This window comes from Scyliorhinus canicula, chromosome 17 (genome assembly GCF_902713615.1).
Source record: "Scyliorhinus canicula chromosome 17, sScyCan1.1, whole genome shotgun sequence".
In the NCBI taxonomy this organism is placed as follows: domain Eukaryota; kingdom Metazoa; phylum Chordata; class Chondrichthyes; order Carcharhiniformes; family Scyliorhinidae; genus Scyliorhinus; species Scyliorhinus canicula.
In genome coordinates, this window is record NC_052162.1 from 83,757,154 (window position 1) to 83,785,003 (window position 27,850).

The following is a 27,850-nucleotide window of genomic DNA, read 5'->3' on the forward strand; positions in this document are numbered from 1 at the left end:
TTGGTTTGAACATAAGAACTAGGAGCAGGAGTAGGCCATCTGGCCCCTCGAGCCTGCTCCACCATTCAATGAGATCATGGCTGATCTTTTGTGGACTCAGCTCCACTCTCCAGCCTGGTCACCATAACCCTTAACCGCTTTATTCTTCAAAAGACTATCTATCTTTACCTTAAAAACATTTAATGCAGGGGGTTGGGGGGGATGTTACGTACTGAATTATGTTTATATTTGTATCTTTTGTTGTTATAAAGCATGAATGCCTAAATAAAATGTTAGTTAAAAAAATTATGAAGTTTCCTTTTCAGTTTAGTGCTAAATAAGATGATTGCTTAAATCAAGGTATCTTGGACAGAACTTTAATGATCAAGTTTTTCACTCATGAAAGTTACAAGTAACGCTTATGCTGTGCAATTCCAAATGGATAGCATTTTATAGTACATATCACAGAACAGTCATACAACTGCATTCTGATACACTAACATTTCTGGTTAACATGGAACAGAAAAATAACAGGCTGCAATAATTTTAAAGACATTTAATAAAGGTTACCAATGCTGGAGACCGACATTGAATACTCCACAGGGTTAGTAATTCAAATAACCTTAAAAATTAGATAGTCCCTTGTTCAATAAATTTGTCACTAAAGATACAATATTATCCAATTTGAATATTGCTCCAAATTTTTCCACCTTATGTCAAATCAGATAAAATCAAAAAGGAGCCCTAAAAACATTTAGGGTACATGAATTTACTTATTAAATTGCAAGCATTAGAAATAACCACAGCTGATAAGTATCTAAAATTATTTGAATTTTTTGTTGAGTGGATTCTCCACTGTTATGCAATACTGTTATACATTTATGTGCAAACATCAAACTACTCCATGATACATCACAAAAAACAAGGTCGATCACACTTTCAAATGTTTACATTACAAAATTGATAACCTCAATACAGTAGCTGCACGAGTTCTAATCCTGCTATGCTGGTAAATGCCACTCCTTAGAAGTACATGAGGCAATGTATTTACCATAAAGATACATTGACTTTCCTTTTTCTGACATCAGTATGTGACTTAATTTCCTTAAAGCAGTCTGAATACATCAAGAATAAAAACTACATTGCAAATTTGTAAGAACAGATGTTGATAAATCTATTGAATAAACAGTGCAAACAGAAGCCACATTTGGAAAGCCTTTTAATGAAGCAACAGTAGTTGCACTGGAGTACAGACTGCAAAAGCAAAACTAATAAGGCTTTTGATTGTCACATTACTTATAGGTTACGTGTACTGCACGTGGAAAGCTTCTACAGTCAGCTGGGTAAAATAGCATCCCTCTTAAATTCCATATGGCTCACAGATCAAGGTATCAAGCACAAAATTATTTGCAAAGTGCTTGATTCTGTGACAGTTTTCTGTTGAGCGTTTTTGGATGCCTGTTGGAAGTTAAAAAAAAGTTTAAGTACCGAACATTTGAAAACCTGCAATGCAAATTTAATATTACAGTACAGGTTACTAGATTTGTAGCTTGGTTAGTAATTTTATAACAGTAGAACTGTACCTTTCAGTGTATTTCTGTGCTGCAATCTGTAGGTCTTTTTCCCTGAACAGAGACGGTAGATGAAATAACCCAGTTGGTCAACATTGTCAATACGCTCAGTCACCATCAGATCTTCATGAACAAGGTAGGTCTGAGGCAAGTAGTCACCTGTCTGTGGAAAAAAAAATCAAAATGTTACATGAAATCTCAGCAAAAGTCCACGATATATGTGTATATAGCTTATATTAAGTAAATACTGAATTACGTATCGAAGGGATTTTCCCATGTAGAGTGAATGGTTCATTTATGTACAACTTACCGTTTAAAGCAGAGGATTATTTAAAAGATCAGTTTTCAAAACATCAGGGTTCAAGATTCAACCTAAATATCTGGATTATTACATGAGCCACATCCAAACTGGCGTAGGGCAAATAAGATGAGAAAGGAATTCATGATTCAAAGAGCTGGTGCAGGACAAATGGGTTCTGGTTCTTGGGGCATTAGCATCTGTATCAGGTAAAGTTGGGGGCTGAACCTTTGGGCGGTCTATTGCTGAACCATGCTCAGACCACTGTTCTCGCAAGCTGAATTACCAGGGAAGAACAGAAGGTTTCAAACTAAACAGTGGAGGCAAGGAATTAAATTTGGGAAGATGTGGTGAACAGAAGTGAACAGACAAGGTAAGAGAGTGGTTAGCATTGTTGCCTCATAGTGCCAGGGACCCTGATTCGATTCCAACCTCAGGTGACTGTGTGGAGTTTGCACATTCTCCCTGTGTGCATGGGTTTCCTCCGGGTGCTCCAGTTTCCTCCCACACTCCAAAAATGGGCAGGTTAGGTGGATTGGCCACTGAAATTGCCCCCAAGTGCCCAAGGGTTACGGGGTTAGGGCTAGGCATTGGGCCTAGGTAGGGTGCTCTTTCAGAGGGTCAGTGCATACTTGATCGACCGAATGGCCTCTTCCTGCACTGTAGGGATTCTATGTAGGTGAAACAAACTGACAGGAAGGGACAGTGAATAAATCTATGGGTAAATCAGCAGATATGCCTACATGTTATAAAAGGGCTCTGTATCTGAAATGAACATAGCATTCAAAACAAAACCAATGAGCTGCATAAATAGAAATAAATAAGTACAGAAACATGGCTACAGAATGACAGATTGGGACCTGAATATTGAACGGTAGTGGCATATAGGAAGAACAGTTAGCTAGGAAAAGGGGAAGAACGGTATTAGCTCATGAGAGGGATGACCCATGCTCAGGAAACCAGGACGTGGAAGTGGTTTGAGTTTGAGTTGAGAAATGAAGAAGGCAAGAAGTCACTTGTAGGAATTGTGATTGTTCTCCCTAATTGTAATTACATGGTATAAAAGGAAGAGTTAATGGGAGCTGATCATAAAAGGCAATAATCATGGAGTTAACATAATAACGATGGAGAAGGTACTGAGCAAATTATTGGGCTGACAAATCCCAGGATCCTGATGAACTTCATCTTTGGCTCTTAAAAGAAGTGGAGTTGATGCATTGGTATTAATTTTCCAAAATGTCCTAAATGGGTGCCACGGCAGTACAGTGGAGAGCATTGTTGCTTCACAGCCCCAGTGTCCCAGGTTCGATTCTCAGCTTGGGTCACTGTCTGTGTGGAGTCTGCACATTTTACCCGTGTCTGTGTGGGTTTCCTCCGGTTTCCTCCCACTAGTCTCGAAAGACGTGCTGTTAGGTGAATTGGACATTTAAATTCTCCCTCCCACCGGAATGTGACAACTAGGGGCTTTTCACAGTAACTTCATTGCAGTGTTAATGTAAGCCTACTTGTGACAATAAAGATTAATATTATTAATTCAGGGGAGATAGAACATAGAACATAGAGCAGTACAGCACAGAACAGGCCCTTCGACCCTTGATGTTGCGCCAAATATTGTCCGAAACCAAGATCAAGCTATCCCACTCCCTGTCATTCTGGTGTGCTCCATGTGCCTATCCAATAACCGCTTGAAAATTCCTAAAGCGTCCAACTCCACTATCACATACCATTAGATTCGAAAATAACAAATGTAACTCCTGTATTCAAAAAGTGAGGACGTCAAACTGAAGACAACAGGCCTGTTAGTCTATGTCTATCTGTCATTCGGAAAATGGTAGAAGTTATTGTTAAAAACATGATGGCAGGGCACTTAATCAAATTCAAGTCAGCCAGAGTCAACACATTTTGTGAAAGGAAAATGTGTTTACTGGAGTTCTCTGAAGGAGTTGCATGTGCTTTGGATAAAGGGGAACCGGTGGATGTACTTCATTTAGATTTCCAGAAGGCATTTGATAAGGTGCCACATCAATGGTTATTGCGTAAAAGGTAACATGGACAGATGATTAGAAACAGAGTAGGCATAAAAGGTAATTTTCTGGTTGACAGGATGTAACAAGTGGTGTCACAGGGTTCAGTGCTGGAGAAGGTACTGAGCAAATTGAATGAAGGGGCTGATGGTATGGTTGCTATATTTGCTGATATCACAAAGATAGCTAGGAAAGCAAGTTGCGAAGTGGACACAAGTAGGCTGCAAAGGGTCACTGATTAAGTGAATTGCAATGGTCTGGCAAATGGAATATACTGTGAGAAAATATGAAATTTAATTTTGGCAAGAATAAAAAAAGCATGTTCTCTGTGTGGTGAGATTAGAGAGCTCAGGAGGTCCAAGGGGTTCTGTCCTTATGCATTAATCACAATAGTCTAGTATGCAGGTACAGCAAGTAATTAGGAAAGCTAATAGAATTTTATAGTTTATAGTGAGGAGATTGCAAAAGTAGGTTATGCTTCAGTTACAAAGGACACTGGTGAGACCACATCTGAAGAACTGTGTATAGTATTGGTCTTCTTATTTAAAGGACGATGAAAATGTGTTAGAAGCAGTTCAAGGGTTTACTGGACTGATAATAGGAATGAACAGGCTGTCTTATGGATAAATATTGGACAGGATAGGCTTGTACCACTGGGATTTTGAGCAGAAAGTGACTTGAATGAAACCTTTTAAGATCTTTCAATCTTATACTATCTCTAATTGCCCTTGTAAGCCATGGGTTGGCCATTGTTCCCTTTCGACTCTTTTGCCAAATTGGAATAAACAACTTTTGGAGTTCACCTATTCGTTCCTTGAACGCCTATTCAATGTCCCTCCTTTCAGTAATGTGTTCCAGTCTATCATAGCCAACTCATGTCACATGCCGTCTAAGTTACCTTTGTTGAGATTCAGAACCATGATCTCCGATTCAACTGCCTCACTACCCACCTTGATAAAACATTCTATCATATTATGGTCACTGATCTCCAATGGTCCTCTCAACTGAATTGCCAACTAATTCTCTCTCATTGCACAACACCCAGTCCACAATGACCTGTTCCTTTGTTGGTTCCTCAATGTATTGGTCTAGAAAACCATCCTGTATACACACCAGAAATTCCTCCTCTATTGTACTGACTAATTTGATTCACCCAATCTATATGCAGATTAAACTCACCCATTTATCGCAGATGCTCCTTTATCACACAATCTCTGATTTCCTGTCTCATGCTTATTTCAACATTACCACTGCAGTTTGGTGGTCTGTATACCACCTCTACGAATATTTTTGCCCTTTGGTTTCTTAACTCGGCTCATACAAATTTTAATGGGGACTAAGGACAAAAGAGGAAGTGAGAATGTGGTTGAGCTAATCAGTAACAAATTTACGGTGAATCGAAGGCCAAAGGCTGGGCAGCTGGGAGCTTGACGCCTGCACTTGAATGCATCAGTCTGCAATTGAAACATAGAAACTAGGGGGAGCAGTAGGCCATTCGGACTTTCAAACCTGCTCCACCATTCAATATGGATCATGCCTGATCTTCCATCCCAATGCCATATTCCTGCGTTCTGCCCATACCCTTTATCATTAAAATATTTTTAAAAAAATGTTTCTTGAACACGTGGTGACTTGGCCTCCACAGCCTTCTGTGGTAGAGAACTCGAAGGTCACTTTTCCCCATCTCAGTCCTAAATTGCCTACCCAATATCCTGAGACAGTGCCCCCTGATTCTACATTACACACCAGAGAAAACATCATCCATGCATCTAGACTGTCCAGCCCAGTTAGAATTTTATAGGTTTCAATCGGATCTCCTCTAATCCTTGCAAACTCCAGTGAACAAAGAAGAAAAGTACAGCACAGGAACAGGCCCTTCAGCCCTCCAAGCCCGTGCCGCCCGACTAAACTACAATCTTCTACACTTCCTGGGTCCGTATCTCTCTATTCCCATTCTATTCATGTATTTGTCAAGATGCCCCTTAAATGTCACTATCGTCCCTGCTGCCACCACCTCCTCCGGCAGCGAGTTCCAGGCACCCATTACCCTATGTAAAAAAACTTGCCTCGTACATCTACTCTATATCTTGCCCCTCACACCTTAAACTTATGCCCCCTAGTAATTGACTCCTCTACCCTGGGGATAGTAATTGACACCTCTACCCTGCCTCTGACTATCCACTCTGTCTATGCCCCTCATAATTTTGTACACCTCAATCAGGTCGCCCCTCGACCTCCGTCATTCCAGTGAGAACAACAACATTTTATTCAACCGCTCCTCATAGCTAATGCCCTCCATACCAGGCAACATCCTGGTAAATCTCTTCTGCGCCCTCTCTAAAGCCTCCACATCCTTCTGGTAGTGTGGCAATCAGAATTGAACACTATACTCCAAATGTGGCCTAACTAAGGTTCTATACAGCTGCAACATGACTTGCCATTTCTTATACTCAATGCCCCGGCCAATGAAGGCAAGCATGCCGTATGCCTTCTTGACTACCTTCTCCACCTGTGTTGCCCCTTTCAATGACCTGTGGATCTGTACACCCAGATCTCTTGGACTTGCAAGACTCGAGGGTTCTACCATTCACTGTATATTCCCTACCTGCATTAGACCTTCCAAAATGCATTACCTCACATTTGTCCAGATTAAACTCCACCTGCCATCTCTCCGACCACGTCTCTAAACGATCTAAATCCTGCTGTATCCTCTGACAGTCCTCATCGCTATCCGCAACTCCACCAACCTTTGTGTCGCCTGCAAACTTACTAATCAGTCTGCAAACTTACTAATACAGGCCCAATCGAACCAATCTTTCCTTATAGGGCAGTCTCGCCAACACCAGTATCAGCCAAGTGAACATTCACTGCACTTCCTCCAAGGCAAATATATCCTTTCGTAGCTAGGGAGACCAAAACTGCATGCAATACTGTCGGCGTGGTCTCACTCATCAAGGCCCTATCTAACTGCAGTAAGACATCTCTATTTCTGAACTCAAAAGATTGAAGCAATGTTCATTTGATTGCTCTGATGGAATACCCTTTTTCTTTAACCACAAGAACCATATTTTTCAAAATTGTTTTTTTGTGGTATTGCCCCAATTATCCACATAATCGCAAATTCACTGAATAGTGGCTGAAAAAAATGCAGCAATGCCAAATACCTGATTCAATGACCAAGTTCTCTTGAAGACTGAAAATATTTCCCAATATTTTAGCAAATTGCTAAGATATGTAGACCAGGAATGCCAGACGTAACCCCTCCTGGTTCACACGAGTTGACTAATCTCAGCTGCGAAAGTATTCCCTCTCTTAACTGACCTTTCAAGTGATAGAATGCATGGCACCAAATTCAGCAATATCATTGTCAATGGTATGGTCAATGGGGCTGGTTTAGCTCACCAGGCTAAATCGCTGGCTTTTAAAGCAGACCAAGCAGGCCAGCAGCACGGTTCGATTCCCGTATCAGCCTCCCCGGACAGGCGCCGGAATGTGGCGACTAGGGGCTTTTCACAGTAACTTCATTGAAGCCTACTCATGACAATAAGCGATTTTCATTTCATTTTCATTTCAATGTTCACATACTTGGGTGAGACATGAGCTTGCATGCAAATGAGTGCAACTGTGAAATATTCAAAATTACCACTACCCATGAAACCACATTCCAGTAAAAGACTTTTATGTACTGACTTTAGTTCTGATTTCCAAGCCAATTTAATTAAAAACATATTTCAAAAGTCGAAAGAACAACTACCATTTTAATGAGTTAATCATTAATTAGCCACATACACACAAATTCCAATAAAATGATTGACATTCATAGATGCAAAATTACTTGGGAGAAATTCTGCATTAGCAACAAATAAAATGGAACTCCAACAACTGTTGAATACAGCAATAAAAACAACTTGTTTCACAATGCAGTAATTGTCCCATAGTGTCAGTCAGCCTTTTGGTGTTTTGACATTGGGTAATTTATAGGTGTTGCTTTTATAAATGCTCTCTTCGCTTCTTTTGCAGAAACATCGTTGAAATACCAGTCTAACAGACTCATCTACAATATTTAAGCCAGTAAATCCTCTCTAATTGACAATGTATCGTAAAATGACTGACATGTAGGTTTATTGCTGTCATTACTTTCTTGCTCGAGACATTTTATTCTTTGCAAGGTGATATAAAAATGAACTTTGGCTGCTACAAGTCACAATTGCCAGCCTAACCTAGTCACCATACTCATTCAAATCAAGTTTCACTTTCACAACATATCCGTGTGGATTCAAGATTTTCTTTAACATGCAAGAGATTTTTTCCCCTCAAGTTTTTTAATTCTCAACTCCAACTTCAGTGGCAGTCTATCATTCCACCTGAAGGCAGCCCATAAACATTTAGTACCTGAACATTTATTACTTGAAAGTTAAAGCTGAAAATCTGATGGAAAGACACTAATGGCAAAAGAAGTGAAGAATCCTGCATTGATCGGGCTAAAGTGAGCAAATATAGTTTTAATCAGATGATACTGAAGGAGCATTTACTGATACCTACCGCAAGTCTCATGAACAATTCCAGTAAGTTGCGTGGAGGTAAGACAACAGAAGTGTTCAATGCAATCACATAGCAGTTATCCAATTTCAGATCAAGATAAGCAGTCAAGATCTAGAAGTAGAAACCGTACATTTAGAAACAGAGAACTTGTCAAAATTCCCCCAGAATCAAAACGAATCTCAAGTTACTTTAATGTAATTTTCAGCAGACAATCCCATTCAGCAGCATGCATAATTATTTTTTTATGACCATTGCTAGGCAGTTTAGGTATAAATCATGCATGCCAAATAAAATTGGTTTGAACACAACATATGGGTATATACCAAACCTGCCATTCGGAAACCCATGCAGGCATGGGGAGAACCACAGTCACCTGAGGCTGGAATTGAACCCTGGTCCCTGGCGCTGTGAGGCAACAGTGCTAACCACTGACAGTGCCGCAAATCACCACCGTATGAACAATTTCAATTCTATATGTTGGTATGGAGAAAAAGCAGTTTTGCCACCACATTTAGATTATGAGCAAAGGAAGCTTAAATAAATTTAATTCTTAAAACTGTAGATTAGGAAAACTACAGATTAGGAACAGATTAGAAAATATTTTACATGGATTCGCCACTAAATTACAAGTCCTTTGCCATCTTTTAGTTTGAGAAATTTAAGGTAACAAAATCAAAACAAAACAGCAAGCAAAACATGTGTGGTCCCAAACACAGACGGTAATTTACAAATAACGTGTAGAGCAAGTGCACTGCTATTCGTTGTCAGATCTGAAAATTCATTTCTACACAATCAGGATTTTTACATTACCCCTTTTGGTAGAGAACCTTGCTCACTTCGAAGATATATAATGGCAATTTAACTTACCAACTCAAAATCATGAATGATGACTGCTGGATCAGCATCGTCAAATTCTGGAACTGGGACATCAATCAGTGCTACATTCCCATCATTTCCTAAGAACTGCACATCTTCTCTAGCAAGGAAATAAGGAGCCTCTGTTTCCAGAGCATCTGGCAGGACATTCGAATCCGAGTATTGCATTCGACCATGGAACACTTTGTTCTAATAGAAAAGCAAAAAAATTATTTTGACATCCATAAAAGGAAAATCAGTACAATTTTATTTCAAGACTCGAGGACAATTAGAAGCGTGATATGAAGATAGCAGATACTGACAAGTGGGACACATTTGTTGACAACCGCAGCTTCTAGAGATTTGCAAGGGCATGGGAAGAGGCAAAGCAGAGATGAAAAGTTCATCTGGCCGAAAAAGAATTCAGAGGAAACAGTGGGTAGAGAATTGTGTACCTTCTCAGCCCATGGTCATCTCCTCTGAAACAAACGTGACAGAGGCAGCCATTCCAGAAAGGGGTACCTGAGCAACACCAGATGACATTCAACACAGATGACTACCATGGTGCAAGCCACCATCTAGCAAGACACAAAAGCTGCCACAAAAAGTTATGTTATTCCAGTTCAGAAACATATACATTTAAATTGAAAGAGCTAAATTTGGTACTATTCTGGGGTAAAATGCTGGACTTTCTCCCCCCCCCCCCCCCCCCCGAAAGTAAAGGCATGCAGTATTCAAAGGAGTTGAAAATATTATAGACCCTTTGCAACTAAGAAGCACCTACATACTGCAGATCATTTTAGTGAATTTATTTGCTGACTAAAGGCTTAATAAATTCAAATTAAGAGTTTCAAATTCAGAGTTTCAAACATTTACATATTCACTTGCATTTATTCTTAAAACAGCATTCAGGCCACTTAAATGGCCACAAAGTGGTTAGCGTAAATGCTTCACAGCTCCAGGGTCCCAGGTTCGATTCCTGGCTGGGTCACTGTCTGTGTGGAGTCTGCACGTCCTCCCCCTGTGTGCGTGGGTTTCCTCCGGGTGCTCCGGTTTCCTCCCACAGTCCAAAGATGTGCGGGTTAGGTGGATTGGCCATGCTAAATTGCCCGTAGTGTCCTAAAAAAAAGTAAGGTTAAGGGGGGGGTTGTTGGGTTACGGGTATAGGGTGGATACGTGGGTTTGAGTAGGGTGATCATTGCTCGGCACAACATCGAGGGCCGAAGGGCCTGTTCTGTGCTGTACTGTTCTATGTTCTATGTAAATGTTTGACCTAGTTTTGACAGATCAGAGGCCGACTTAACCATGCCATCTTTTCGGCAAATTCATATGAATAACTTCCAAAGAATTGTAATGCAGCAAAATACCTTCCTCGAGAAGTGGAAAGAAAAAGATAGAGGTTAGTTAACGCAGCTCTTGCATTAACAACATTGCTCAAATGTATTAAGCACTGTTTGCATCACATCAAAAATGTCTACTGATGCTCAGTAAAGGTCTTGCATGTAACAAGTTGTATGCCATTAAGAGGACAAGCATCTACTTGATCTGCTGGATAAGAGTGCAGCACAAAATAATTGCATATTACATTGCATTCCTTAAAGAAAGTAAAAACAATAGCTCAGCCATTGGTCAAGCTAATTATTGGCAAGTAATTTTAGCACATGTCTCGCAAAGCCCATTCTAAATACTGTATATACTCACGTATCATGCGACTTTTGAAGACCTAAATTGTAACCTAAATTTGGGGGGGTCGCATGATACGCGAGATACAAAATTCGCGGGGTGTTTTACTTGCTGTTTTTTCTGATGGGAAGATGTTCAGCCACTTGACGTTTCCATTCATAAAAACATGAATGGAACCGCCAAGTGGCTGAACATCCTCCCATCAGAATGCTGTGATCAAAATCTGAAGAGTAGTATTCCTGATCATATGGGTAGCTTATTCAATACATGGCCGTCTTTTTCCGATACAGAATTCGCGGGTGTTTTACTTGCCGTTTTTATGAATGGAAACGTCAAGTGGCAGAACGACGCTAGTAAAGCCAGCTGGAAAGCTGTTCGATTCGCGAACAGCTTTCACAACAGAATCCACTCTGCAGAATCCACAGACAATGATACCATTTGGAAGTTTTAGTTTGGGCATTAATTTCCAAAAAAGTGACTCGCATGATACATGAGATATAGCATAAAATCATGTTTTGGGGACGAAAATTTAGGGGTCGCATGTTACGCGAGATCGCATGATACGCGAGTATATACGGTAATTTCAATTCTTCAATTTAATTCCCGTTTCAAAATTGCGCTTATTGTAATGGGAAAAGTGAAAAGCAAAAAGCACCCATGGATTAAGCATTGGTTAAATATTTGTTTAATGAATTTGCACTAAAAAATAAATCAGATCTTCATTCCAACCCCTCAGGTTGAGAGTTAAGACTTGGACTTTAGTTAGTGAGACTTAACACCCTTTCAAAAAGTCCATTGGCAATGTGGTGTCCTGGTGTCCTCATGATAAAATGTATTAGTGGCATCACCTATATGGGAAAAACTCATTAATGGAGGCTGGGATTTACTAAACTTCACAAGTCACAGGTCAAATGGGTAATAGCCAACAAAACTAAACACCTGCTAGACATTAGCATTAGGTGGATGTTTTTTACATGAGCAGGTAGTCTTTCAGTAAGATCGTCTTTCCACAAAACATAGAACATAGAACAGTACAGCACAGAACAGACCCTTCAGCCCTCGATGTTGTGCCGAGCAATGATCACCCTACTCAAACCCACGTATCCACCCTATACCCGTAACCCAACAACCCCCCCTTAACCTTACTTTTTAGGACACTACGGGCAATTTAGCATGGCCAATCCACCTAACCCGCACATCTTTGGACTGTGGGAGGAAACCGGAGCACCCGGAGGAAACCCACGCACACAGGGGGAGGACGTGCAGACTCCACACAGACAGTGACCCAGCCGGGAATCGAACCTGGGACCCTGGAGCTGTGAAGCATTTATGCTAACCACCAGTACATATCAGAAAATGGAGAAAAAAATTGCAAAACTCTTTCTTATTCCGATGTTAAAAATCCTATATTATTGCTAAGCATTTGTAGAAGCTCCAAAATCAAAATGTTTAATTTATTTTACACTATGTGTAACTGTATAACAAATAAATAGAGAAAATTACCTTTGGCACAATGAATCGATACAGACAGGCTCCTCCAATTATTAATCCGGATAGTATGAAAGCCAGTCCAAGAAGCGTAAATAAACATCTTCCTGTGGAGTTCTCTCCTCCATCCACTACAGCAGTTTCTGGATCCTGTTTAATAAATGCATTTAACAAAACGCAGCACTTTATCTCCAAAAGTATTTTAAATAGATATCAGGATTCAGAATGAAATTTTCACAGAACAAATGACGATTCCACTTGGTACACACACACCCACCACACACACACACCCCCCCCCCCCCCCAATCACACACACCCCCACCACACCCACAACACACACCCCCCACCACACCCACACACACACACCCCCATCACACACACACACACACCCCCACCACACCCACCCCAACCACACACACCCCCCAACACACACACACACACCCACCACACACCCCCCCACCCACACCCCCCCCCCACCACACACCCCCCCCCACACACACACCCCCCACCACACACACACCCCCCCCACCCACACACACCCCCCCCACCCCACACACACCACCCCCCCACACCACACCCCCCCCACCACACCCCCCCCACCACACACCCCCCCCCCCCACCACCACCACCCCCACACACACCCCCCCCACCACACACACACCACCCCACCACCAACCACACACCCCCACCACACACACACACACCCCCCCCACCCACCCCCCCCCACACCCACACACCCCCCCCCCACACACACCACCCCCCCCACACACCCCCCCACACACACCCCCCCCCACACACACACACCCTCCACCACACACACCCTCCACCACACACCACACACACACCCCCCCACCACCACAACCACACCCCCCACCACACACACCCACACACCCCCCCACACCCCCCCCCCCACCACACACCCAACCCCACCACACACACCCAACCCCCACCACACCCACCCAACCCCCACCACACACACCCAACCCCCACCACACACACCCAACCCCCACCACACACACCCAACCCCCACCACACACACACCCCCCCCCACCACACACACCCCCCCACCACACACACACCCCCCACCACCACACACACCCCCACCACCACACACACCCACACACACACACCCCCACCACCACACACACACACACACACCCCCCACCACACACACCACACACCCCAGACACACACACACACACACACCCCCCCCCACCACCACACCCCCCCACCCACCACACACACCCCCCCACCACACCACACACACACCCCCAGACGCACACACACACCCCCCCACCCCCCCCCCCCCAGACACACACACAGACCCAGGGCTCTCTCTCTCAGACACTCTCTCACACACAGACCCAGGGCTCCCTCTCACACACACAGACCCATGGCTCTCTCTCACACACACACACACAGACCCAGGGCTCTCTCTCTCACACAGAACCAGGGCTCTCTCAGACACTCTCTCACACACAGACCCATGGCTCTCTCTGACACGCTCTCACACACAGACCCAGGGCTCTCTCTCAGACACAGTCACACACAGACCCAGAGCTCTGTCTCTCACACACACACACAAAAACACCCATGGCTCTCTCTCGCACTGACCCAGGGCTCTCTCTCCCTCACTCTCACACTGACCCAGGGCTCTCTCTCCCTCATTCTCACACTGACCCAGGGCTATCTCTCCCTCATTCTCACACTGATCCAGGGCTATCTCTCCCTCATTCTCACACTGATCCAGGGCTATCTCTCCCTCATTCTCACACTGATCCAGGGATCTCTCTCTCTCACTCTCACACTGATCCAGGGCTATCTCTCCCTCATTCTCACACTGACCCAGGGATCGCTCCCTCACACACACACCCAGGGCTCTCTCTCTCTCACACACACACACACCCAGGGCTCTCTCTCACACACACACCACACACACACCAGAGGGCTCTCTCTCTCTCACCACACACACACACACACACACACCCAGGGCTCTCTCTCTCATATACACACACACACACACACACACACACCCCCAGGGCTCTCTCTCTCTCTCTCACACACACACCCAGGGCTCTCTCTCTCACACACACACCCAGGGCTCTCTCTCTCACACACACCCAGGGCTCTCTCTCTCACACACACACACCCAGGGCTCTCTCTCTCACACACACACACACCAAGGGCTCTCTCTCACACACACATACACACACAGACCCAGGGCTCTCTCTCACACACAGACCCAGGGCTCTCTCTCACACACACCCAGGGCTCTCTCTCACACACACACACACCAGGGCTCTCTCTCACACACACACACCCAGGGCTCTCGCTCTCTCACACACACACACCCAGGGCTCTCTCTCACACACACACACACACACACACCCAGGGCTCTCTCTCTCACACACACACAGACCCAGGGCTCTCTCTCTCTCTCACACACACACACACACACAGACCCAGGGCTCTCTCTCTCTCACACACACACACACCCAGGGCTCTCTCTCACACACACACACACACCCAGGGCTCTCTCTCTCACACACACACACACACACACAGACCCAGGGCTCTCTCTCTCTCTCTCACACACACAGACCCAGGGCTCTCTCTCACACACAGACCCAGGGCTCTCTCTCACACACAGACCCAGGGCTCTCTCTCACACACACCCAGGGCTCACTCACACACACACACCCAGGGCTCTCTCTCTCTCACACACACACATACACACCCAGGGCTCTCTCTCTCACACACACACACAGACCCAGGGCTCTCTCTCACACACACACACACACAGACCCAGGGCTCTCTCTCACACACACACACAGACCCAGGGCTCTCTCTCACACACACAGACCCAGGGCTCTCTCTCACACACACACACACACACAGACCCAGGGCTCTCTCTCACACACACACAGACCCAGGGCTCTCTCTCACACACACACACACACACAGACCCAGGCTCTCTCTCTCACACACACACACAGACCCAGGGCTCTCTCTCACACACAACCCAGGGCTCTCTCACACACACACAGACAGACCCAGGGCTCTCTCTCTCACACACAGACCCAGGGCTCTCTCTCACACACACACACAGACCCAGGGCTCTCTCTCTCTCTCACACACACACACACACACACACACACCCCCAGGGCTCTCTCTCTCTCACACACACACACAGGGCTCTCTCTCTCTCACACACACCCAGGGCTCTCTCATCACACACCACAACCCCAGGGCTCTCTCTCACACACACACACAGACCCAGGGCTCTCTCTCACACACACACACACAGACCCAGGGCTCTCTCTCTCACACACACACAGACCCAGAACACTCTCTCTCACACACACACAGACCCAGAACACTCTCTCTCACACACACACACAGACCCAGAACACTCTCTCTCACACACACACAGACCCAGAACACTCTCTCTCTCACACACACAGACCCAGAACTCTCTCTTTCACACACACAGACCCAGGGCTCTCACACACACACAACCCAGGGCTCTCTCACACACACGACCCAGACTCTCTCTCACACACACACACACCCAGACACAGACCCAGGGCTCTCTCACACAGACCCAGGGCTCCCTCACACACACACACACACACACACAGACCCAGGGCTCCCTCACACACACACAGACCCAGGGCTCCCTCACACACACACACAGACCCAGGGCTCCTCACACACACACACACACACACAGACCCAGGGCTCCCTCACACACACACACACACACAGACCCAGGGCTCCCTCACACACCACACACACACACAACCCAGGGCTCTCTCACACTCACACACACCCAGACCTCTCACACACACACCCAGACCTCTCACACACACACCCAGACCTCTCACACACACACCCAGACCTCTCACACACACACCCAGACCTCTCACACACCCCCAGACCTCTCACACACACACCCAGACCTCTCACACACACACCCAGACCTCTCACACACACACCCAGACCTCTCACACACACACCCAGACCTCTCACACACACACCCAGACCTCTCACACACACACCCAGACCTCTCACACACACCCAGACCTCTCACACACACACAGACCTCTCACACACCACCCAGACCTCTCACACACACACCCAGACCTCTCACACACACACCCAGACCTCTCACACACACACCCAGACCTCTCACACACACACCCAGACCTCTCACACACACACCCAGACCTCTCACACACACCCAGACCTCTCACACACACACCCAGACCTCTCACACACACACCCAGACTCACACACACACCCAGACTCACACACACACCCAGACTCACACACACACCCAGACTCTCACACACACACCCAGACTCACACACACACCCAGACTCACACACACACCCAGACTCTCACACACACCCAGACTCACACACACACCCAGACTCACACACACACCCAGGCCTCTCACACACACACCCAGACCTCTCACACACACACCCAGACCTCTCACACACACACCCAGGGCTTTCTCACACAGACCCAGGGCTCTCTCTCACACACACACACCCAGGGCTTTCTCTCACACACACACACACAGACAGACCCAGGGCTTTCACACACACACACACACACACAGACCCAGGGCTTTCTCACACACACACACAGACCCAGGGCTTTCTCACACACAGACCCAGGGCTTTCTCACACACACAGACCCAGGGCTCTCTCTCACACGCACACACAGACCCAGGGCTCTCTCTCACACGCACACACAGACCCAGGGCTTTCTCACACGCACACACAGACCCAGGGCTTTCTCACACGCACACACAGACCCAGGGCTTTCTCACACGCACACACAGACCCAGGGCTTTCTCACACGCACACACAGACCCAGGGCTTTCTCACACGCACATCACAGGACCCAGGGCTTTCTCACACGCACACACAGACCCAGGGGTTCTCAACACGCACACACAGACCCAGGGCTTTCTCACACGCACACACAACGCCAGGGCTTTCCTCACACCACACCAGACCCAGGGCTTTCTCACACGCACACACAGACCCAGGGCTTTCTCACCGCACACACAGACCCAGGGCTTTCTCACACGCACACACAGACCCAGGGCTTTCTCACACGCACACACAGACCCAGGGCTTTCTCACACGCACACACAGACCCAGGGCTTTCTCACACGCACACACACACACACACACACAGACCCAGGGCTCTCTCACAGACCCAGGGCTCTCTCTCTCACACACACACACAGACCCAGGGCTTTCTCACACAGACCCAGGGACTCTCACACACACACACAGACCCAGGGCTTTCTCTCACACAAACACAGACCCAGGGCTCTCTCACAGACCCAGAGCTCTCTCACACAGACACACACCCAGGGCTTTCTCACACAGACCCAGGGCTCTCACACACACACAGACCCAGGGCTCTCTCACACAGACACACACCCAGGGCTTTCTCACACAGACCCAGGGCTCTCTCACACACACACACACACACACACAGACCCAGGGCTTTCTCACACAGACCCAGGGCTTTCTCACACACACACAGACCCAGGGCTTTCTCACACAGACCCAGGGCTTTCTCTCACACACACACAGACCCAGGGCTTTCTCTCACACACACACAGACCCAGGGCTTTCTCACACAGACCCAGGGCTTTCTCTCACACACACACAGACCCAGGGCTTTCTCTCACACACACACACAGACCCAGGGCTTTCTCACACACACACACACACACACAGACCCAGGGCTTTCTCACACACACACAGACCCAGGGCTTTCTCACACACACACACACACCCAGGGCTTTCTCTCACACACACACAGACCCAGGGCTTTCTCTCACACACACACAGACCCAGGGCTTTCTCTCACACACACACAGACCCAGGGCTTTTCTCACACACACACAGACCCAGGGCTTTCCTCACCACACACAGACCCAGGGCTTTCTCTCACACACACAACCCAGGGCTTTCTCTCACACACACACAGACCCAGGGCTTTCTCTCTCACACACACACACACACACAGACCCAGGGCTTTCTCTCACACACACACAGACCCAGGGCTCTCTCTCACACACACACACACACACACAGACCCAGGGCTTTCTCTCTCACACCACACACAGACCCAGGGCTTTTTCTCTCTCCACACACACACACACACACACACACACCCAGGGCTTTTTCTCTCTCCACACACACACACACAGACCCAGGGCTTTCTCACACACACATACACGCAGACCCAGGGCTTTCTCACACACACATACACGCAGACCCAGGGCTTTCTCACACACACACACAGACCCAGGGCTTTCTCACACACACACACAGACCCAGGGCTTTCTCTCTCACACACAGACCCAGGGCTCTCTCACAGACCCAGGGCTCTCTCTCACACACACAGACCCAGGGCACACTCTCTCACACACACAGACCCAGGGCACTCTCACACACACACAGACCTCTCTCACACACACCCAGGGCTCTCTCTCACACACCCACAGACCCAGGGCTTTCTCTCACACACACACCACACCCAGACCCAGGGCTCTCTCTCACACACAGACCCAGGGCTCTCTCTCACACACACAGACAGACCCAGGGCTCTCTCTCTCACACACACACAGACCCAGGGCTCTCACACACACACACACACACACAGACAGACCCAGGGCTCTCTCACATACACAGACCCAAGTACCCTACCCATACAGGATCGACTATTTATTGGGTAGAGTACACCCAGCGCCGACCTTTCGGAGGTTGCCCGTCGCCTTCTCTCCAGCTCCTACTTACCGGCTCGGCGACCAGGAGTGCCCCTTTCCCGTCCTTCGGGGCTGCGGGCGAATTGAATCCGATCTTGACCATCCTGTCCTGTGGGGGTGATGCTGACTGTGTCCCGGGTTTGTGTGTGTCTGTGTGTGGGGGGTTAACCTGAATCTGGGCCGCTGTGACGCAGTATCTCTAACGGCTGCTCCAGTTCCTGCTTCTTTGCGCAAACTCTATGGCTCATGCACTCGAGCCTCCGCGCAGACTCCCTGCCTCCTCCCCGAGTAGCCGCCGCGCAGACTCCCTGCCTCCTCCCCGAGCCGCCGTTGCGCAGACTCCCTGCCTCCTCCCCGAGCCGGCGCCGCGCAGACTCCCTGCCTCCTCCCCGAGCCGGCGCCGCGCAGACTCCCTGCCTCCTCCTCAAGCCGCCGCCGCGCAGACTCCCTACCTCCTCCCCAAGCTGCCGCCGCGCAGACTCCCTGCCTCCTCAACAAGGCGCCGCCGCCGCGCAGACTCCCTGCCTCCTTCCCGAGCCGCGCTCTCTAAACTGACCAACATCCAGATCAGACAATGTGAAAGGTCACGGTTGCCCCCTCCCCCTCTTTTAAAATGGCCGAGTCGGTTTGTGGATGGCGCTGTTGCGGTCACCGCTGGAGTCGCTTATTCGCAGATGTTGCTGGGGGGTGAGGTAGCAAACACGTCATATGTTTTCATGTGGCCTCGCTGTAAAAATAATAAACACACCCTCATACCTTGAGAAAGACGTCCCACCCTTTTTAATTATAAATCCCACTGAAACATGCCCCTGGCGCTGAGTGTTCTGTCCCTGCAATTTATGAGAATGTGATGTCTGGGATCACAAAACCGTTTATCATATCTCACTACGGTGTCAAAATCTGGCTTATTTTAAACGAAAAATGAACACAGCTGATGTTGATCTGCTTTATTCTGGATATATTTTTGTTATGACTTGCCCCATGGTAACAGTCAAGACAAATTTTCTTCTGCTGAACACTTGACATTTGTTCATTCTTAAGCTCGTTGCCTGTCAACAGTATGAAATTAAATCCCAGCAGTGAGCATTATCTTGTGCAGCAATGCGAACATTAATGGGAGGTTGTCTGCTGTGGTGATTACAAGCTTTCATACTTTTTTTCTTCCAGGCAACCGTAACATCATGTTAATAGACCTCTGAAAGACTTTAGGGAGAAAATATTGCTCATGCTTCACTGTAAGCAGACGTTCAGACACTGCTTATTGTCTGCAGAGCAACTATCAGGTTATGAAATTGACAGTCTAGCAATTCATCAGCATTTTGAAAAGAAAAATTAGCTGAAGCGAGAGGTTTTCGGTGTAAAGTCATTTGGAATATGAGCCTCAAGTTATTGAACACATTGGATCAATAAGATGTTTCAGAAAATGGAAGCAGGAGGAGGCCATTTGGCCCTTCTAGCCTGCTCTGCCATTCATGATGATCATGGTTGATCTTCAAGTTCAATACCCTGATCCTGCCTTCCACCCCCCCCCCCATATCCCTTTAGCCCCAAGAGCTATATCTAATTCCTTCTTGAAATTACACAAGGTTTTACATCTACGTTTTGTGGCAGTGGATTCCACAGATTCACCACTCTGGGTGAAGAAATTTCTCCTCAGTCCTTATCTTCAAACTATGATCCCTAGTTCTGGGCTCCCCCACCATCAGGAACATTCTTTCTGAATCTATCCGGTTTAATCCTGTTAGAAATTTATACGTTTCTGTGAGATTGCCCCTCACTCTTCTGAATTCCAATGAATATAATCCTAACCGACTTAGTCTCTCTTCATATGACAGTCCCGCTATCCCAGGAATCAGCCTGGTAAACCTTCGCTGCTCTCCCCCCATAATAAGAACATCATTCCTCAGATAAGGACACAAAAACTACACAGTACTCCAGGTGTGACCTCACCAATGCCCGATTCAACTATAGTAAAACATCCATATTCATATAGTCGAATTCTCTCGCTATGTTGGCCAACATACCATTTGCCTTCTTTTCTGCCTGCCGTACCTACGTGCTTGCGTTTAGCGACTGATGCACGAGGACCCCAAGGTCTCGCGTCTATCCATCTCTCTCAATTTACACCCATTCAAATAATAATCAGCCTGCCTATTTTCGCTACTAAAGTATGTGTGTGTAAGAGAGAGTTCACCTATTCTTTCTTTGAATGCCTGCCATTGCCTGTCTCCTGTCCTTCCTTTCAGTAATGTTTCCCAGTCCATCATTGCCAACTCGTGCCTCATACCATCATAGTTACCTGTATTAAGATTCAGGACCGTAGTCTTAGAATCAACTACCTCACTATCCACCATGATAAATAATTCTGTCATATTATGGTCACTCATGCCCAAGGGTTCTCTCACAACTAGGTAGCCAACTAATCCTTTCTCATTGCACAGTACCCAGTCCAAGATGGCCTGTTCCCTCGTTGGTTCCTCAACATATTGGTCCAGAAAACCATCCCATATACACTCCAGAAATTCCTCCTCTATTGTACTGTGACTAATTTGACTCACCAAATCTATACACAGATTAAAATCACCCATAATCACAATGTTCCTTTAACGCGTACATCTCTGATTTCCTGTCTAATGCTATTCCCAACAACCACTGCAGTTTGGTGGTCTGTATACCACCCCAACAAATGTTTTTAACCTGTGTTGTTTCTTAACTCAACCTATACAGATTCCACATCGTCTGTGCTAATATCTTTCATCAATATTGTATAAATCGTTTATTTAATCAACAATGTAACTCCACCACCTTTTCCTTTCTGTCTGTCTTTCCTAAAATCTGAATAGCCCTCAATGTTTAGCTTCCATCCTTGGTCACCTTGGAGCCTTGTCTCCATAATCCTAACTATATCATACCCCTTTACATCCATCTGTGCAACTAATTCATCCATTTTATTTTGAATGCTCCGAGCATTCAGGTACAAAGTCTTAAGGCTAGTCCTTTTAAAGTTTCTTGGCCGGTCCCTACTATTGTTTAAAGTGTCATCATCTGATACTGGACCTTGGTTTCTCTGCCGATCACTTTTCCTATTCTCCTTGCTGTGTTTTTCTCTTGTTCTTGATTTCCCCCTGCTCTGAATCCTTACATGGGTTCCCATCCCCCTGCCAAATTAGTTTAAACCCCGCCAGGTATAACCCACCCAGTTTGTACAGGTCCCACTAACCCCTCCGAACCATTCCCAATGCCCCAGGAATCTGAAATCCTCCCCCTCTTCAGCTATCTCTAGCCATGTATTCATCTGATATATCGTGCTGTTTCTACTCTGACGAGAATGTGGCACTGGGAGTAATCCTGAGATCACTAGCCTTGAGGTCCAACTTCTCAACTTTATTCCTAACTCCCTATATTCTGCTTTCAGGACCTCATCCTTTTTTTAAACCCATGTTGCTTGTACTAATGTGTACCGTGACCATTGGCTGTTCACGCTCCACGGTTTAAGATCTTGGTCCTACTATTTCCCTGGTCGAAGTCTGAGCTGGCACATTAGAGTTGATGTATAAAATATACATATTTTATCACATGACTTTTCTTTCTTGTAATCTATTTTATCGACAGAATTTAACCAGACTATTTCATCTTATCTTGTGAAGAATCCACTCTGCTTGACTATCTACAGATACTTCAGCTTAATGAGTAGATGAGCAACTGGTTACTGTATGAATAAAGTTGGGTACATTCCTCTTGGGGTTTTCCTGCTCGCTCATCAGCAGACAAATAATATAAACAAAAACAAAATTAATTATTTTGGCTTTATTGTCATAAAATGTCTCAAAGTACTTCACATGAGCAGAATCAGTCAAAAGTTGACTTCAAACCACATAAGGAGCTATTGTGATAAGGACAACGCTTGACCAAATGGATAGTTGAAGGAGGGATTTATAGGAGAAGAGAGAGGTGGGAAGGTTCAGGAAGAGTATTTCAGAACTTTAGGGCCTTGACAACTGATGGCTCAACCATCAAGGTTGAAGCAAAGGGATTTTGAAATTCACAAGAGGCCAGAATTGGAGGAATGCCGAATTTTTAGCAGAGGCTAAAGGAGGTTGCACAGATGGGGTGGAAGTTGGGTGAGTGGTGCGCGAGACCTTGGATCTATTAAAAATAAAGATGAAAATTTTAACGTTGAGTTGTTGCCGGGCTGGGAGCTGGCAAAGATAAGTGAGGACATAGGTGATGGGTGAACTGAATTGTACACTTTAGAATATGATCAGTGGGGTTTTTGATGAGTTTTAAGTTTAGGAAAGGTTCAAGCTGGGAGGCTGACCAGGAGAGCATTGAAATAGTCAAATCTAGAGGTAATGGAACCATAAACAGATTTCTACAGCACTTCCACCAAAGGGGATTTTCACAGTGACTTTATTGTAGTGTTAATGTAAGCCTACTTGTGACAATAATAAAGATTATTATTAAGTTGAAATGGGCAGCAGCAGAATCTCTGAAATTACACTCCCGCAGTTTCATGTATTTGTTCAAAGTTAGTTGTGAAATCATTTTGGCGAATTAAACATTGTTCCAGTTGTAATGAATAACGCTTAAGCCAAGTTCATAACCATAGATAATATTTTAGTTCAAACCCCTTGGGTGCAAGATTGGACTGGGCTCCTTTATTGAGCACTACAATGCAATTTGGGGACCAACATAGTGTTCACTGCATACACACACATTTTTGCCATAAATTGTACCAGATGCCATTTTGATGAGGGTGGTAGCAACTAATATTGGCTGGAAGTATGTAAAGCAAGTAGATCACAATGTTAATCAGTATGCAATGCCAAATTAACACTAACAGTGCTAGTGGGACTCCATGCTTCAGACGACACCCTCACTTAACCTCACACAACTGAAAATTCTACATGTGTTTGGAACCTTTCCGTGGTCGCTTCAAGTTGCAAATGTTGACAGGAAGTGGTGTAACAGAAGCTAAAGTAGTTCTGTCTACAAGGCTTCTACACAAACCAGTTGCTCTCAGACATGGGTGACCTAGTAAGGCTTTCTCTTGCCATTGAGCATAAGTGGGATATTGAGCAATGTCACAAAAGGCCTGTGGCGAGAGAAAGAGGGGAAGAAGGAATTTTAGCAGAGAGACAGATCTGCAGAGGGTCTTCAAGGAGTAGATTTGTTTGCCAATAGATTATGTGGTCCCTTGGGACCCCTTGGATACTGATATCCAGAATTGTGATGGCAGTAGTGTGAACTTCCACTGCATCACTCAGATGTTGAGTGGACACTGTCAGTGGACCATCAGACCCTGCATTGTGATTGGGTCCACAGGATTGTAAATAGAATTGAACACCACTTCCAAAGAATGGACTCCAAGCACGGCACAAAGTTGTTGCTGGATACCGCCATGCTCCTTAAAATTCCCATTCTCATACCTCTATATCCACAAAGGATCTTGAAGCAACTCAGTCAGGTGAGGACAATGGAAATACTTTAGGGATGTCCTCAAAGCATCCCTGAAGAGGTCAAACATCCCTGCAGGACTCATGGCAGTCCCTGGTTTGTGACCAACCAAAATGAAGAAGATTAATTTGGGAAGGCACCAAACACATCGAGAAACTTCATTGGAAAAACAATTAGATAAGGTCGAGGCATCGGAGTGAGTGCACAAATGTCAAAAAATGTGTCCACCTGACCCTTCAAGAACCACCTGCCCTGTGCATGGATTTCTCAGCCATCTCAGAACCCATCAATTCAGAAAGGAAGCAAGACGTCCTCATTCCCAAAGGAATTCCTTAGAAGAACCGATCCTCAGTCCCCTCCTATTACTCATCTACATGCTTCCCCTTGGCAACACCATTTGAAAATGTCAGTTGCCACTGATGATGATGCCCTATGCTACTTCACCACACACCTCTCTGAACCCCACCACTGTCTCCAAATTGTCACACTACCTGTCTCCCATCCGAAGCTGGGTAGGCAAAAATATCCTCCAATTAAATATTGGGAAGACAGCAGCCATTGGCCAGAATTTTCCAACAGAGAAGGAACACCATTGGCCATTGGGTGAAGTCAATGGCCATTTGCGTTGCTCACCGGCCATGCCACGGTGGTGGGGGTTCAGGGGTTCACCTTCAGCGGGACCGGAAGATCCTGCTGGTGGGAAGGGACAGAAGTCCCAGTCATTGTCTTTTGTTCCCATCACAAATTCTGTGTCCTCGTAACTGATTTCATTCTCTCTGGTAACAGATGAATCTTCAGTGTCTTGTTTGCCCCCATGATGAGCTTATGACTACAAAACTGCACCATCGCTAAGACAGCACCTTTATAACATTACTGCTGGGTGCTTCTAAAGTGAGTACCCAGTAGTTACCATAAGGAACTGTATTTGAAAGTGAACCACTTGCTATGAGAGCAGCTGATCTACTTTGGCGCATAGAGTTGACATATCCTAAAAACAGTACTGACCAATCCCCTTATAATAAACCTGTAAGCACGCTGCGGTAGCAAATATTTCAAAATAACTCCAAGATGTTGAATACAATAATTTACTCTTGAAGTGCAATGGCTATTGATACCATATTACAGCTTCCCAATATTGAGGATATCTTGTCATATTCAGTGGCATTACCATCACTGAATCTCCAACCATCTTCTTCCTCTTTTTCTCCTTAGACAGTCCCTTGGAATCGAGGATGACTTGCTTCCACACTAAAATGAGACCACTACTATCTAGAAGGACAAGATAGCTGGGAACACCACCACCTGGATGATCCCCTCCCAAGCCATTCACCATTCTGACTTGGAAATATATCGCTGTTCCTTCACAGTCTCTGGGTCAAAATCCTGGGGCTCCCTCCCTAACAGCACCATGGGTGTACCTACACCACATGGCCTGCAGAGGTCCGAGAAGGCAGCTCACCACCATCTTCTCAAGGGACTATTAGTGATGGGCAACAAATGCTGGCCTAGCCAGTGAGACCCATATCTTATGAAAATGAATTTTTAAAAAGGTGACTGAGGAGGGAGACCAATGCACAACCTACTGTCTCTGTCACAGGTGGGGAAGATGATGGTTGGAGGAGTGGGTGAGTGGGGTGCCAGGTTGCCACATGCTCCTTTCACTTTCAACACTTGGCTTCAGCTTGCCCTCGGCAATGAAGCTCAGGGTGTTCAATTCCTTCCTCAGTACATTTTCTCCACTTCCCACAGTCTTGGACCAGGGATTCCCAGGTGGGAATGTTGCACTATTTCAAGGAGGCTTTAACCGTGCCCTTGAAGCGTTTCCTTTGTGGTCATGTTCGGACATGGGTCATGCAAGGCGATGAGATCGCACCGATGCTTCCTCGATCTTTCTTGCTGCAATGTTCCACACCACCCTCAGCAAGTTCCCCGCTGTGGAGTGGAGGTAAACTACAGAACAAGCAGGAACCGTTCAATCTCTGCCACCTACAGGCCTGATCCAAGGTCATCCCACTCGCTGTCCTTGAACTAAAGTACACAGACGATGCTCACGTCTACACACGCACAGAGGCCAGGCTCCCAGCCATTGTCAATACCTTCAGCAAGATGGATAAGAGTGTATAAGCGCTTGCACTAAACATCCATAAGACAAAGGTCCTCTACCAACCTGCCCCACCATACAGCACCCCCACCCCCACACCCACCAAATCACTTATCAAAATCCATGACGAGGCCTTGGACAAAGTGGACTACTTTTTCTATCTTGGCAACTGTACAGACATCGACAACTAGTTTCAATACAACTGTCAGTGTGCCAGTGCAGCCTTTGATCACCTGAGGAAGAGAGTGTTTGAAGACCAGCACCTTAGATCCGGCACCAAGGTAATGGTCTACAGAGCAACAATGATACCCACCTTTCTATATGGCTCAGAAATGTGGATTATGTAGAGCAGGCACCTCAAATCCCTGGAGAAGTCCCACCAGCATAGCCTTTGCAAGATCCTGCAGATCCATTGGCAGGGTACGGGCACCAATGTCAGTGTTCTCCCTCAGGCCAACAGCCCCAGCATGTAAACATTGACCACGCTCGATCAGCTCTGCTGGGCAGGCCACATCGTCCACATGCCTGACACAAGACCCCGAAATAAGCACCCTATTCAGAGCTACCCAGCCACCAAATGCTGGGGGAATACTACTGACCAGAAACTTAAATAGACAGCCCATATAAATACTGTGGCAACAAGAGCATAACAGAGACTAGTAATTCTGCGTGAGGTATCACACCTCATGACTCATCAAAACCTGTCCAGAAGGCTCAAATAAGGAGTGGAATAGAATATTCTCCACTTGCCTGGATGAGAGCAGCTTCAACAACACTCAAGAAGCTGAACATCTTCCAGGACGAGTGTCCATTCACCGCTGTAAATACTTGTACCCTCCACCACCAACCCACACTGGCAGGAGTGTGTACCATGTACAAGAAGAATTTCAGAAACTAATCAATCCTCCACAGCACCTTCCAAACCTGTGATCTCTACCACCCAAGAAGACACGGGCAGCCGGTAGATGGGAACACCATCACCTGCAAGTTCTCCAACCCATACACTTGGACTAACTTGAAACCACCTTGCCATTCCTTCGGTATAG

At 46.2% G+C, this 27,850-nt stretch overlaps 1 protein-coding gene across 1 annotated transcript; it reads right to left on the bottom strand.

Moving 5' to 3' along the window:
- Window positions 1–340: 340 nt before the first annotated feature.
- On the bottom strand, window positions 341–19,527 carry LOC119951703 (integral membrane protein 2A-like). Its single transcript, XM_038774972.1, has 6 exons — window positions 19,278–19,527; window positions 12,456–12,590; window positions 9,282–9,479; window positions 8,415–8,525; window positions 1,563–1,713; window positions 341–1,437 (listed from the first exon to the last, which is right to left on the bottom strand). The coding sequence occupies exons 1-6, from the start codon at window positions 19,347–19,349 to the stop codon at window positions 1,340–1,342; spliced, it is 765 nt and encodes a 254-aa protein (XP_038630900.1). The 5' UTR covers window positions 19,350–19,527; the 3' UTR covers window positions 341–1,339.
- Between the last annotated feature and the right edge of the window lie 8,323 nt (window positions 19,528–27,850).